The following is a 15,671-nucleotide window of genomic DNA, read 5'->3' as shown; positions in this document are numbered from 1 at the left end:
GCTCATTGTTCTCGCGGCATGGCGTTTTTGTTGCTCGCGACGCGACGAACAATCGAATCGATTCATCGAATTTATTTTCTCTCGTGACGTCGCATTCTCGCTCGCGACGAACAAAGTACAAGCCATTGTGCTCGCCGGGCCGCCGTCGATGGCGTCCCAATAATAATAACAATTTAACATTTGACTCTCGGGCCGGAGGACGACGACGCGGCGAATAAATAACTTCATGTAGGAGGCCTGAAAGCGCGCCGCAGAATTCCTCATTCATCGCACTCGGCTTAAGTCATGAAAAGGTGAGTCTCAGCCACTTCGCCGCGCGCCAATCGCCAGCCGGGCCAAGCAATGAAGGCGTGCTAAGCACCTGGGAGGCGGCGCTCACCACGACCAACCATCACCCAGCAGGTAATTTTCCATTCCGGCCGATGCGTTTCTCCTGCTTAATTACGTGCGGCGTGTGAAATTAAGCAATTATCTCGAGCGTTTTTAGCATTTTTAATGCGCTCGGCGAGTTATTGCCATTTCCACTTGTTTACATACATTGGCAGACCTTAAAGCACATTTTTTATCACGCTGCGAGACGTCACTTTATGTCTCAGGAAAATCGCAAACGAGTTGCGCGAGCATTATTTTAATAGGCGTTAAAATGGGCGAAACTCTCGCGCACAATGGCATTTCGAACAATACGTTCGGGATCGTATCATAAAAATCAATGCGTCGTCGTCGTCGTCGGCAATTTTAATTGGAAAATGTTTAATGGTTTATTGTTCGCGGGTAATTAAGCGCGCGCATAAGTAAAAAAATCAGCGAAATTTCAGCGGGCCCGCAGCCAATTATGGCGAATGCGGGAAAACCAGCGACTTGGCGAAGGAGAGAGGAAGGAGGTAAGGTAAGAAGTCAGAAACAAGTCGTCGTCGTCGTCGTCGTCGCCGCATTGCGTCGTCCTCTCATCCTTATATAGGCACACGCGGCAACGTGTTGAGACTTGTACAGAAATGTGCTGGTATGGATGCTGCATCCGCGCGGTGTAAGCGACCGATGCGCGGCGAAGCTGCGGACTGCCTGGCTGTGGCCGGGCCGGCTGGCCGCGGCCGGCGCGTGGGAACTGCACAGTAGTGTAGTGTCTGGCTCTCGCACTCACACAGCCGCACGGGCGACAACGACTCTCGCCCGCCCGCCGCCCGTCGCGCATAATGGGCGCGCGTTCGTGTGCGTTCAACTTGGAAGTAACTTAAGTTAAGTGACCAACTACTACAGGGTACCACTGTGTGCACGGCGAACAAGAGCTGTTGGAAGTTGGAAGACGTTGACGACGACCGAAGACGACGATGAAGTCGCAGCGAGCGTGGAATGCGTGCCCCCCACGTTCTTCTCACCGAGTCTCGTCCTCGCCGAGATGCGCATCCATTGTCCGCGAACGCACTGCGAGAATGCGCGGCGTGTAGGTGTAGTTTTATGAATGTACCAACATCGTGGTGCTTCTTTTAGGTACCTACATGCTGGCGGAGTTTCAATACTCGCGCGCGCGCACACAATGCGCACGCGTGCATTACTTTGTAAATGTGCTCGTTTCCGGAATCGAGAGCAATTAGAAAATGGCGGAGGCGCGCTGCTACTGGTTAAGCGCGGCGGGCGCACCACGAGTTGCTGGTAGCCGGTAGCGCGGCCCCGGCGTTTTTTACGTTTTGGCGCCGGCGGAGTGGAAAAAACGGTAGCCGCGAACCAACCGCGGTAGCCGACGCGCCGGGGCCCGCCTCCCCTCCGTGTGCGCGCCGCGCCGCGCTGCCGGCCTCGCAAGAAGTGCATCCTCAGCATCCTGCATCATGCATGCACATGCGAGGCGCGCCGCAGCGCTGCTACTGGTCACACACACACGCGCTCCTTTCCCAGCCGACGAGTGAACGGTAGCGAGGCGCTAGCTTGCTAGCTGCCTGTTGGAGCTTGCTGAACCAGTTAAAACAGCCGCCGCGGCTCCTGAATCTCGCATCCAACCTGCCGCGGCGACAAATCCCACATAGCCAGCCTACCCACTACCTACCCAAACAATCGGAATTTGACGGATCTTCAAATCATCTTTTAAACGATTTGGAAAAGGTCCTGGTATGCCACCGAGCGAGCGTGGCACGCCTGGAGTGTTCTCATCTGGGTGATGGTACCCATTGCGTTCATCTCGTGCTCCTTGACGAGGTCTCCGTTGCGCGGCGGCCGCAGGCGACGAACGCGTAATGTGCACCGAAGCTCGAGCATCGGGGGATCATTACCGGTGTAGTACCTTGTGTGCGCTGGTCGCCCGGGCATGGGAGCACCCTCGGGGCGGGTGCGTGCGTGCGTGCGTGCTCCCACAACTCACTCGCCGGCGCGAGCGGCTCTCGAAGGAGAGCGACCGAGCGCGACGGCGACGCCGGTGAAAGAGAAACGATGCGAAAGGTTAAAGTTAACGCTTGACTCTCAGGCTTGGGAAGCGCCCGCGGGTGCTGGTAGCCGCTGCCCGGGCGCGCATCCAGCCGGTAACGCACCAAGAGCGCGGAGGGCAAAGGTCGGCGCGCTTTTTCTGCCCGCGCTGCCATACTCACCATCGGTATCTACGTACCTACCAGCAACAACACGAAGACGTGCGTCATCATCATCCGCATCATCGATACCGAAACCGCGAAACTGGTAGGACCGGATGCTGGATGAGGATGAGGATGATTGCGCGATGTGTGTTGGTTCTGGTCAAACACAGATCATAGCCGCGAAGAATTTCGCGGAAGTTTACGCAGCGCGGCCGCAAACGAAGGCTGGCCGTCTACGGTTTTGAGTCACTCGGCGCATGAATGAAGCGAAAAATTCCACGATTTCGAAATATGAATGAATTGGCGCGATGAGATGCGATGCGCGGCGCGTGAATCACGGCTAGAATCCAACATTCAACAGCATTGCGCGCGCGGCGAGAACAGAAGAAGTGAAAGTGCGCGCGTTGTTGTTTTTTCGTTTGCCTGCGTCTTCGCGTTCGTGGAACATTCAAGTAGCGCTGCGCATCGCTGCGGCGCGCAAAGAGCACAGCGATAAATTAACAATATATTAAAATGCGCGATGCTGGTGTTGTGAGAGCGGCAAAATTCCGCTCGGCGGCGCGTTCGACGAAAACGAAGAGCGCGTCTCTATTTGCGTTTTGTGCTGTTTGCGGCCGCGCGCGCGGTTCCGAGAAACGGCGCGTTATCGAAACGACGCCGCCGAGTTTTACTGTGCGATTAGACGCGATTAGGACGCATGGATGGATGCGTTTGAAGTTTATGACGCGCCAGACGCGACAATAAAAGGCGCAGCGTAGCGCAAATATGCCGAACGGCGCATCGGGTTTCGAGAAAAGCGTGGAACTCGAGGAAAACAAACGCCGCATACTCAATTTGTCTTTTGATAAGCGCGGTGTGTAAACGTTGTAAAAACTGCATTCTTCGACGGGCGCGCCGCCCAAAGTTGGCATATATGCATGCCATCATGATGATGGTTTTGGCTGGCTGCTGCCACTGCGCGACCGCCCGCCGCGGATCGATTAATATTTATTCGCGGCGGCGGCGGCGGCGCACATCAAACCCGGCGACAAGCGGCGCTGCGGTGACGCGCGCGGACTTTTATTGCGCGCAGCGGCGATAGAGTCATTTTCTCTTTTTCGGAGGAGGCTGCGAGCAGCGCGACGAAATTAACATAATTTTCGTTTTGTGTCCCCGCGCGCACCCGTCGACTGTTTGACTGTTTGGGCTTCTTGTGCGCGTCTTCTGTGCGGCGGTGTGCGACGACGATCCGCCGCACCAATCGCGGTTATTTATGAATTTATGTAAAACGCGGTCGACGCGCGCGACATGCTCGGCCGTAGCGCTTCACAAATTTACATTTTAATTTCGAAATCTTCTATATCTGTTTTTCTTTATATTTATATTTATTGTTCGACGACTGACGACGACTGCTGTGTGCTTCTTGTTGGCATTTTCGAGTACCTATTGTGCAATCGCTGTGGTGCGATTTGCGCACATCGCGCCGCAACAGCTCAATTTGGAGCACTCAACCGGAAGCCGATGTGTGCGCGCCGGGCGAAAATGCTCCACCGAACAATTGCCGGGGTGCAATTAAAAAGATATTACCTACGACGTGGAGGCGCGCGAGCGGATTCGCCGAGGCCGCGAAGAGTGTCCGAAGCAGCGGAATTTAGCCTTATGCGACCGTGTCGTAGAGACGGGGCGAGCGCAGCGCGCTGGAGGCGGACGGCGATGGGCCGCGGCGCTCAATGAGAACCGCGCGCGAGCGAGACGGGCGCGCGCCGGGCGGAGCGGGCGGCGGCGGGAGCGGGCGGCGCGCCGCGCCCGCGCGCCCGCGTGCGTGCACTACCGAGCCGACCATTGGGCTACCATCGCCGGATCGGCAACAGAAGCATTCTAACAGCAGCCGAAGCGAAGAGCGGAGAACGCAGCGCGGCTTCCCATCGGCACACCGAGCGTCGAGCATCGAGCAGAGATCGCAAGCGCAGCTTCCATCGCCGTCAGCCGAGGCTTCCACGGGCCGAGCACCGTTCGCGCAGCGCACACCGTTTTTCGGGCCGAAACAGTTGCGACCTGCACACGACCACACGACGCCGTCGTTAGCGCACTCGCCGAACGACCACCGCACTACGAACTACCTGCCTGCGCTCCCCGGTGACGACGAGCCGCAGAGAGCCATCGAGCGAAGACAGAAAGTCAAAGTTCACGCGATTGCTGCGAAGCGGCGAAAGTTGCCCAGCGCCGAAATCCGAAAAGCCAGTGTGAAAAGTGCGACTGCTCAGTGCGACGACTTTCAAACTTTCCAGGTAAGCATTTTTGCATTTTTCCCACACACACACACACGTCATTTATCGCCCTTCGAAAAAACCCGCAAAAAATTCGCCGTAAATTCATCATAACTTAATAAAAAAAAAAAATTTAATTCGAAAAATTTTACGAAAAATTTTCAACTTCCAACGTTCTCAAGACAATAAGACGTGCAATGAATCGGATTGAATAAATTTGATGTGATTAAGTAAATGCGGGATGATGGCACATCTCGGTGCGAATTCGTAACGACTTAAGTGCGCCGCGGCGGAGCGCGAAGAGCGCTAAGTAGAGGCGCGTGACTCATCGCCGTTTCACTCGGCGCTTGGCCGAGCGCCGCGCGCGTCCTACCGGATTACGACGTGCCGCGTTCGTCGTTTCGAGCTGCCACCGCGTTACGCGCGTTACGCCACCGCTCTCTCGCCCGGCGCCCCCACTACACGCTCGTCCACGGCCGCGAATGCTCCGCAGGATCTCACAAATCCGGCCGCGGCCGCGCCAGCCGAGAAAGGCGAAAAAAAATGGCACCCTTTGCCGTGTATTCATTCTCGATTCGAAATCTTCGCGTTCGTAACAATTTGTTATCATCAGGTGATTTGAATTGAATGGAATAGGCGTTACTGTTGTAGCGTACATGCTGTACGGACGCGAATTAGCATAAGTATTACTTGCAATCGAAACGTCTATAATTTTCTCGATCTTATTCAATCGACGCAGGAAGCGCGAGGAATTCTCATTCACCGGGAACGCGGGCGCACCTTTAGACGCGCGAGCGAGTGAAATCTTTGGTGTGAAAAGTTGGTTTTTGTCGCGATGCGTACACGCGCAGGGGTGCTGCCTGCCGGGGTCGGCGTTAACATTCTCCTAATGACTTGGCGCTTTCTTATCCAGTTGCACCGGCGGAGTCGTGCTGCGGCTCCAAATTTATTCATAATGCGATCGGAACAATACGAATAAATTCGATTTGACACATCGCGGCGCGCCGCGGAGGGCGGCCGCGCCGTCGGATCGCATTGTTGTACAATAGAATGTTAGCACTCCTTTTTCGTGTCTTCTCGATGTGTCTGTGTGTTCTAATGCCGCGCGCATCTTGGCATTCCACGCTCATCACCGACGCGCTCGAATCGATTAAAATCGCACTCAATTATGTTTTGCCTGTTTTGTTCAACCTAATGCATGGGAAAATACAGTTTCAGTGCTTGCAGGCGACGTAATGCATGTGATTTGAAAACGTCAATTATTTTATCAGAGAAAAAAAAAATAAGTTGTTGTTGTCACAATTTCCAAGCGAGTTGAAACCCTCGCGGGTGCGTGGTGAGGAAATGGAGAAACATCGCGTTCCGTGCGCTATGCGGCTGACTTTTTCACCGTTCGCCCGTTTCGAAAATTACACAGCGCACGGCCGCACTTAAGCACGTCTTGTTGCCGGCCGCGCTTCTCGTTACTCATTACCCGGCTGGTAGCTCACAAAATACAAACAATCGGCGTGTTTTCCCCGTTGCGCGCGGTGTGTGCGTCATGACTGCTCCTGGTCATAATTTCCATCATGCAACCAGTTGGGGAAAACGGCGGAGCGTGAGCCGAGAAGAGCCAAACGAGCCGGGCACGCTCGTTTCGTAAACGGTAGCTGATGGGGGCCGCGGCGGCAGCTCTCACGCATCTCAAATTATTGTACTCGGCGCTGCGAGTATTTCACAATTATACGTATTACGCGTTTTCGGGGCCCCAAGAAGACACCGGGGCTTCGTTCACAGCGCAATTTGTACACGCAAATTGATCGAATTTATTACCGATTGTTGTGTGTGTGCGTTTTTTTTTTCTCTTCCGCGAAAAACAATTCTCCGCGCGCGGCGCGCATAAACATGGATGATTTATTTCAACACACATGGATGATGGTGATTTTATTCTGTTGGTTGCAGCAGGGACCCGGACTCATTCGTCTGCCGGCGCGTCTAGGATTCCGGATATATCTACCGCAACATAATTGCGAAAACGTCGGAGCTGCCACACACGCCGCAGCACCGATCACACAGCATCACCGCGTCGGCAGCATTCCGCAGCGCAGTCGTCCGACAACAACTCACCAGGATACACACACGAATTATTCATACAACCAACGCGCACCAACGGCGGTGTGATTTGCGGTCCGCCGGCGTGAGATCCTAGTGTGCGGTGAGACGCGCGCAACCCGTTCGCACGTGATAAGCAGCCAGAGCGCAGCGCGGTAGCCGGGCGCCAAGATGTTCGCCATAATGCAGATCGACAACGACGTCAGCGGGCGCGAGTTCCGTCGCAAGATGCGCGCCAAGTGCGAGTTCATCTGCAAGTACTGCCAGCGCCGCTTCACCAAGAGCTACAACCTGATGATCCACGAGCGCACGCACAAGAGTCCCGAGCTGACGTTCTCCTGCGAGGTGTGCGGCAAGAGCTTCAAGCGCCAGGACAACTTGAAACAGCACAGGTACCCCCCGAACAACCACCACCCACCACCCCTTTTAAAACCCACACCATCCATGCCTCCATCCTCCATCGCGAACCTCCTGTACAAATCTAATTAATGGTAATGACTAGTTGCGCGATTCAAATTGGCAATTACATTTTGGCCGCACACGCCGTCTGGAAGCGTGCGCGCCATTCAATTAGCGACACGTTAAATTAACGAACGCGGCGCGTGCTCGTTTCGAAACCGAAAATTAATCGTCCGGCCGCGCGCGGCCTAATTGATAGGTAGCCGGGCCGGGCCGCGCGAGCTCGAAGAAAATTAATTACAAATCGCGATCACTCAGTCACACATAGGTAGGTATCTGCTGCGCGTCTACCTACAACGTCGTCGTGGCGCATTTTCGGCGTCCGCACGCTTTACGACGCCGCGCCGCGAGTTTTACGTAATTTATGGTTTTATTGGCGTGTGCAGCACGCGCGCGCGTACACACGACCCTTATCGCCGTCAGTCAACAATCGTAAACATTTCGTGCATTTTGATTGCGCGCAATTAAGGCTTAGCGGCCCGAACGAGGACACAGCATCGTCCCCAACAACAACAACACAACTCCGTCGTCGTCGCTGTCGCCGTCGCCGTCGCCGTCGTTCATCACCAAAAAACAGCGAAAGGAAATTGTTTTTTTTATGTTGCGTCAAAGTTTGTCATCTCGTTTCGCGACGCGCCGACTGCACAAAAGCCAACTCAACACACGGCGAAAACGCGCGCACACCTCAGGTGTGTTAATAAGTCATAAAACTTAACAACGCACACACAAATTGCGTCTAAAGAAACGCGTCAGACCGTTACGAATCCGTCATAATTTTACGACGGCGCGAGCGCGCGCCCAAATTTACAACCCCGGCGCGAAATTAAATCTGAAGCGGCGCGAATCGTCGCGGTGTGTGCGCATGCGCGCCATACTTACACCTTACTCACCACACATCCCCGAAACGATCCCCATTTTGTGCATAAATACTGTGTTTATTGTCTGATGTGTTCTGATTGTAAAAATGATCGATTTACTTTTAGATGTAGTCAATGCATTTGGCGGTGAATGCGAAACGGGGGCCTCTCTGTCTCTATGTGCGGTCGCTCGGGTGGAGGGGGTGTTGCGCAACACGCACAGACACAAACAAGCCGCCACGGCCAGCAACTCACACGCACACAATCTACGCCTACACACACACACACTCAACAACTCAACATACACACAATTACTACTACTACGACACTACCACACTACCACAATATGCTACACACACACACCTGGGCGCGTTCCGTTCTTCCTACTTTTCACATGCACACATGCACAGCGTAAGGATAATGCTTATTTTTTCTTTTTAATCAATGATTAATTCGATAATAACGCTTTGAATTTTTGATTTTTCATTAATTTTATAATTCAATTTCAATTCAATTGCATCCGATTTGTTTGTTTGCTGTTAGCATGATGAAAATTGACACGATGCTGTGCTTTGGTTTTGCAGGACAATTCACTATCCAGCCACGTCGACGAACACCAGCTCGACGACGAACTCAACCACAACCTATGGTTTCTCGCGCTACTAAAATGGCGGCCAGCGACCAGCGCCCTCGGACGAAACAATTCCTAAATGCACAGCAGTATTCGCAACCACTACCACACTCGCTCTAAATATTACTACTACTCTACTGGAAGGATTACATTATATTTATTATGCATTTTTATCTCTCGCAGCGATGGAATTCTTGTACATACCGCCACATTGTGTTTGTGTGCAATATTTTTTAATCACACGAATTTTACTACACTACACACACACACACGCATACGCATACAACACGCTACTTAGCTTCTAACATTTAAGGCGACGTACTTGCATTAATTTTTATTTATTGTACATACATGCGTTTATCGTCTCTATACGCTTATTAACGAACGCGCGCCCGCCGCCTCCGGGACTGCATAGTCGTTTTGGGCAGCAGCAAGACATATGCCAGTTGCCGCACAGCGCACCCAGCCATCCCGACAAGAGTTGGTTAATCACTTTAATCGCGTGATTGATTAATTGCTCACATTGCGCATTGGGGGCGGCGCCGCGCGGTCTAACGAAGAGCATTAACAGCCTAATTTATTGTCGATTTGATTTTTATTAACACAGCATAGATTTCTAGCCAGCGTAGTAGCATAGATGTTATTTTTAGAGGATATTTTATTTATTAAGCGTTAAAAAATAATTAAGCCAACGGATACGCGCGCGCGCGCGCGCGCACAGCGCCGACATAACGATGCAATAACGCCCGTGTGTATAAATAATGTTTAATATTATATATTGCATAAATTATGTATGTTTACGAATGCGAACCGGCGTGCTCGAAGCTGCCGACTGTAATAAATAATGTGCTTTAATTTATATAAGAGAGTTTCTTTCGTGTGCTCCTTTTCTTGCTTCACTCACGCTGGTCCCCGACGCGGCCATCTGGGGCCCTCCTCGTAAACACGACGTTAATGGCGATGTTTTGACACTTGACGATTAGGTTAGGTGAGGTTAGGTGACCGTCCGGTGACAGGTGTTTACGCACACCGCGCACACACAACACAACAATGGCATTTCGGTTTGATTTCGAGCTGCAGAGCTCATTTTACGTGTGTATTATCTCAGCTGTAACGGATTCAAAGATTTAACTTGTTTAAAAAGTGTTTAAGCGAGAAAATAACTATAATTAAGAAGAGATCTGTGAAGTTTAACAACTTTGAGTTTAACTTGTTAATGCGTTCTGCTGTTGTGGCGCGCGTTTTTTTTTTTAACGTTTCCTTAAGCGTTTTCTCATTTATTTAACAGTTTTAAAGGTTTTGTTGGCTTTTTAACTTTATGACTTGACGCTTTATGACGATTGACAATCTGTGACAGTTCTTTATTGCGATGGGCCAGCGATCGATCGTTCGGGGGCCATTAAAATTCGGCGTGACAGAAATAGAGTTTCCAAGCGCGCTTTGATTCGGTGACCTTATGAGTGGGTAATAGGCAAATAATACTAGGTAGCCTGATGATGGTAAGTAGGCAGGAACGATGCTGCAGCGCAAAAAAAAATGCGCGCACGATTCCACGATCGATCATCGATTTGCTTCCTGCTTGTACGCCGCGGTACGTAATGCTGCCGCAATCAATATTGTGCAGTGCGCGATCGATTTCTCGCGGAGTGATTACTCGCTCACCGTTTTCGCACGATACGGTACCGATTACGCTTGCGATTACGCAACCCGAGTCCCTGTTAAAACAAAATCACAACGCAATCGCTTTTTTCGATCCGGGAGACGAAGTAGTTGAAGAGACGAAGATGAAGATGAAGAAGAAGCGCCTAACGGGCGATCGCGTCGCTGCCGGTGGTGTTCCAGTTCTCAGCACGCAGCGGCGGCGGCGGCAGAGAACGCGCTCGCATTGTTTTTGGCTGGTTTGTGTGTGTGTTTGATGTTTAAGAAAGAAAAGAAAAAACGAGCGAAACAACAAAACAACTTCACGATTTTTCGTATTTATGAATGAAAACTCTCGCGTGTGTGTTGCAACCGGCTGCGGCAGTCGCTTTTGTTCGCGGCCGGTGCTCGCGCGCGGTGCGCCTGCCGCCTCGGGCGGCAGCGCCGCTCTCGCCGCTCACCGCGCTGCGCTGCGGAGGTTGTGAACCGCGCGCCTTCGTGATTCTCACACCCGCACACACACGGCACGTCGCCGCACGTTTTCTTCCTCTGTTCCTCTTCATCTGCGCTGCTGCCCCGCCATGCATGCCGCGCACATCACGCCGATTGTTATTTACAAACTTTACAAATTAATAGAAAACCGCACACTGCACAGGTAACACATCAGCATGTTTTGATGACAAACGAAAATCGATCGCATGAAAAATGAACGTTTTAATTAAGCTCCGGCCTCGTTAACTGCCTGTTTGCTTCGCTCGAGACGAGTAATTTCAACCAACTTGCACGCGCGCGCGCGAGTTTGCCTAATGAGCATTTGCCGAGCTTTCTAACGCGCAGACACAATACTGACACTTCTATTATATTCCACTGAAACTCCGCGTATGTTGACATTTAATTTCACTCATCGTCCGCGTTGCCGAGCAGGCAACAAGCCCCTTTCGACTTGTTGCACTTGCAGATGACAAACAAAAATCTCCGAACGTTTTAATTAAGCGCGCATAAGCGTATTCTCGTTAGCCGCGAGGTCGACTCCTCGAACCACCCTTGACAACGAGCCCCGATTACCGAGATTATTAATTATCTCGTTAATAATTTCCCATTCGCTCGCATCTACCTGGAAGGCAATTTTCTCCGTCTCGTTGACTACTTAAAACCTCGGAATTAATTGATTCTCCTCCAGCGCTCGAAAAACAAGAGTCATTGTTTGATATATCAATTAGCGCGATGCGTTTTACAAGCGTCTTCAGCGCTGCAGTGCGTAATTGTGCAATTCATGCCCTCGATGATCAAAACTTTTTGTTAATTTCGGCCCGAAGGTCTTCATCAATGGGTGGCGCTGTGGAATGCATTCGGAAAGTGCAAGCAGTCATCGACCACCACCACCACATCCACCCCTCAAATTTGAAATCGGATACAATATATAGGTACCTATTAATAGCAAGGTACGAATAGGTAACAAGCAAGCCGAGAGAGTGATTTAAGCACTTCATCAGCGGTTGTGGTTTCCTCAATGGGTGGTTTTCCGTGTCCGCTACGCCTCGGGGTCGTCAATGAATGTCGTAAAGCTCGAGGGGACAAATTGAACGATCAATCGATGCACAGATAACAACCGGCCGCGCCGGAGGGAAAACGACGAGGCAAATAAACAACCGCGCCCGGAGATAAAACCGAAACGTTGGTTTTTAGGTGTCGCCTTAAATTATTGACGTTGTTCTACGAGACACGGGCCCAGGCTCGGGCGCATCGCACGACTAATTGGTCGCTGCGTGTATGTATACCTACACACACATATACCTACATACAGAGTTGGTGTGAGGTGAACAACAGGTGAGAATTATTGCGGCGATATCGTCGCAACAAGCGACAAGCGACAGGTGTGGCCTTTATCTGCCCGGCGTTCCCGCAGGATGGCGGCCATCGAAGGATGATCGATATGCTTTGTGGACGTTTAGCCGGGCTGAGCGCGCGCGCGGAGGGGAGCGGCTATTGTGCGCCCGCGGCCGCCGGCGGGGCGACTCTCGACAACTCTCCACACTCACCTTCGGCCGCCGAGCCGAGTCAAAGTGCATTCTTTGTGCGCGCGATGCTTTATGCCTCATTCTTTATTCGTTAATCTTTCATTCTTTCTTCGATTCATTCGTCGGGCCGCGCGTCTTTTTATCGTAGATGTCAATGAATATGATGAGATCGGGCCGGGCATGCCCATCGGCATTCTTTGTGTGATTTGCTGTGACCGCGTCGACGGTGCGCAGAGATGGGCCTGGGAGCCGTGCTGCGCGCCGGCGAGAAATTTCGAAAATGTGCCCATTCATAGTTTGTGCATTTTTGCGCCGCCGCGCCGCGATAAACATGCGCGCGCGCGCGCGCGTGCATGCGACGTGCGTGGGCCGCGAACACACATTCACGACTTTTCGAGTAAATCATCCGGTCATCGTGGCGGCGCGCTGGCCGCGGAGCGCACGCACCACACACGGCGCGCGTCATCGTCTTCATTTCTTCGCGGCATCGCGAGACCGACGACGACGACCAGGACGACGACGACGACGACAACCCGATGCTTGTTGTTGCCAAGGCGCGCACCACGTAATGAAAGAAGAAAAGTGGCGTATGGCGTTTATCCGCGTACGCGCGCGTCGAACGATCAATCATCGCCTCGGCGCGCACCACCATTGTTGCGCTTTTCGTTTTTCAGCGCCGCTCGCTCGCCGCGCGGTGGGAGAGTAACTCGCTTATTAGATTATGCGAGCGCCGCGCCGGCCGATTTAATAAACATTCTACTTATTCCCATTGAGAAAGAGACGGGCCGCGGCGCGCGGCGGCCGCGCGAAGAGCACGATGCCTCTACGTGATGGATGATTCACCAGCGTCCGAGCGGCCCTCCGCGCCGCCCGATAACCATCGCCTCTCGTCGTCCAATTATGCACCTACTGTGCGAATGCGCCGACCCAGCTCCACATTATTATGAATTTAATCACGGATTTATCGAAATCTATCTTCAAACATGCGAGTGGCCGCGATATTGTGATGCGCGCGCGCGCGCCGGCGTGTGTGTTAACACAATAAACGCGATAAAATATTACCGTTCGGTGGGTGTGCGCGCGCTCGCCCGGTGATTAATGACATTACGATTTTTATATCTTGTTGCGCTCGCACCGCGCGCGCACTCGCAGGCGGTGGTTAATCACTTGTTGCGCGCAATCCTAATGTGTAAACGAACATGTGTTCCCGTGTTGTCGGCCGCGCACGTCCCGACCCGAACGACTGCGAATGCGTTTTTCTGCCGCGCGCGCTGCTGCAGCCGCCCCTGCCGCCGCCACTACTACCCACCGAGAGTTATTGCAGCGGAAATGTACGATTTTCGTTGTTTATGCGCGCCGCGCGTGAGTAATGCGCGTGCGCGCCGCGCCGAACATGCTGCACAAAGCAGCGCGCGCGTCTAAGCCGCAATCCGCGGATAATTTATTCGGTTGTGCGGCGCGCTTTATTGATTCATAACTCATCCGTCGCCGCCGTCGTCGTCGTTGTGTCGCCGCGTTTCGTGAATGAAGAGCGGGGTCAGGCAAATGCTCGTTACCGCGATCGCTTCATTTCGGCATAAATCCACGCCGTTCGCACAAATTTTGTCATAACAATAATCATAAAACGTTAATGGCGCGCTTTATTCAGCGTCGTGCGGCGCGAGCGGTGCATGTCCGGCGCGCAGCCAGGAATTATTTTATTGATACGCGCGGCGTGGCCGGCCGTTAGCCGTTGGTGGTCCGCTCGTTCAACGAGGACGAGGACGACGACGACGACGACGATGCCCCGATGCCGATGCCCGACGACGCACTTACAACGCGTACGCGCACGATAAAGTACGCCGCATAAAATGTAAGACTCGCGGGCAGCGCGAAATCGCCGCACGGAGATGAACACACGCCGCCGCAGCATATCCTGGTGTGCGTGCGCCATCGTTAATAGAATTATTAAGATAACGACGTGCGGTTAATTAGTCGAGCAAGCCGAGTGTGAATGAAGACGGGCGGCCGCCGGCCCGCACGCACATTGACAATGTTTCTGATTAATTAAACGAATTAATTTTTGCTTCATCACATCACATCGCATCGAAGCCACGTTTTTCTCCGCGCGAGGAAGACGAAGAAATCTTCCAAAAACACCTTCGGAGTTTTTTTTTTGTTTTGGATTTTTTCTCCGTTTCGATCCGTTATTGCCGCGCTGCGGCTTTCAGTGGAAGGCGGAATATTTATCGCGTCTCCTACTGTGCACAATTAAAATTTTTCCATTCGGTGCGCTGCGTTGACGTGCCATTCGGGCTGCGCGGCGTGATTTACTTCTAAATATTTTCGTCCCCCATCATATTAAAATTAAAACTCATTATGTTTTCAGGCACCATTCGGGATGTCATACCGGCTGACACTTCTCCACAATGCCACAATGCCGAGCGCTCGTTCCCGCCGACATTGTTCGGCACAATGAATAACAATGAGCCGCTCGTTCGTATTTTGATTGCGATTAGGCCGCAGCGACGATTGGAGCGTCGTCTCCCAGCACGCCGTACGTAATCCTTCAATTTGCGCGTGTAAACGTTGCACAATGAGGTATCAATGACGCTCTCACCGCCGCCATTGCAATTACGCGGCAGATGCTACCGAAGAAGGGCGGCCGCATTGAAAAGGGTAATTTTATCCCTGGGTGAATCCCTCGCGTTGAATGGACGCACGAGGCGGACCGAAATCGAAGCGACGTGGAAAAAAGCGCAGCCGGGGATTGGCACCGCGGCGACACATTCGAGCGCATGAAAGCCGAACTAATGCGCAAATGACTAGTTACACGTTTAATGGATTCTAATGCGTTACGGGTCGTCGTCGTCGTTGTTGTTGCTGTGCGTGTGTGTGTGTGTGTGGTGATGGTGTTAATGTAAGCGAGAGCGCGCGCGAGATGCGCGTTTCGGGCCCGCGTGGGCGTCCACCGGGCGGCGGTATAAATTATGTCGTCGACGGGTCTCGTCGAAATCGATGGCGGTCCCATTCACTCGCTGGTCGCCGGTGAAAGGCCAAAGGTCGCACACTCGCACCGAGTGTTTTCGAGCAACACACACACACACACACACACCGAATGTAATCCGGCGGATTCTCGGCGTTCACCGCCACCGGGCCGGGGCCAGCATTAGCGCGCTGATCGTTCCGCTGTCATATAT

General features: G+C 52.6%; 1 protein-coding gene across 2 annotated transcripts; it reads left to right on the top strand.

The window, feature by feature from the left end:
* Positions 1–4,375: 4,375 nt before the first annotated feature.
* drm (odd-skipped family member drumstick) lies at positions 4,376–9,700 on the top strand. 2 transcript variants are annotated; one of them, XM_065304151.1, is made up of 4 exons: positions 4,382–4,819; positions 6,740–7,281; positions 8,332–8,616; positions 8,790–9,700. In XM_065304151.1, the coding sequence occupies exons 2-3, from the start codon at positions 7,061–7,063 to the stop codon at positions 8,354–8,356; spliced, it is 246 nt and encodes an 81-aa protein (XP_065160223.1). In that variant the 5' UTR covers positions 4,382–4,819; positions 6,740–7,060; the 3' UTR covers positions 8,357–8,616; positions 8,790–9,700. The 2 variants fall into 2 exon arrangements, with proteins under 2 accessions (XP_065160213.1, XP_065160223.1); XM_065304141.1 differs by lacking the exon at positions 8,332–8,616 and having other exon boundaries at positions 4,376–4,819.
* Positions 9,701–15,671: the final 5,971 nt, after the last annotated feature.

Source organism: Atheta coriaria, unplaced genomic scaffold, assembly GCF_025399875.1.
Source record: "Atheta coriaria isolate IRGN ID8LTWV9N9 unplaced genomic scaffold, Caltech_Dcor_3.1 hic_scaffold_1_pilon, whole genome shotgun sequence".
NCBI classification, from domain to species: domain Eukaryota; kingdom Metazoa; phylum Arthropoda; class Insecta; order Coleoptera; family Staphylinidae; genus Dalotia; species Dalotia coriaria.
Note: the sequence above shows the minus strand (reverse complement) of the source record. Positions and strands in the feature narration are given on the sequence as shown.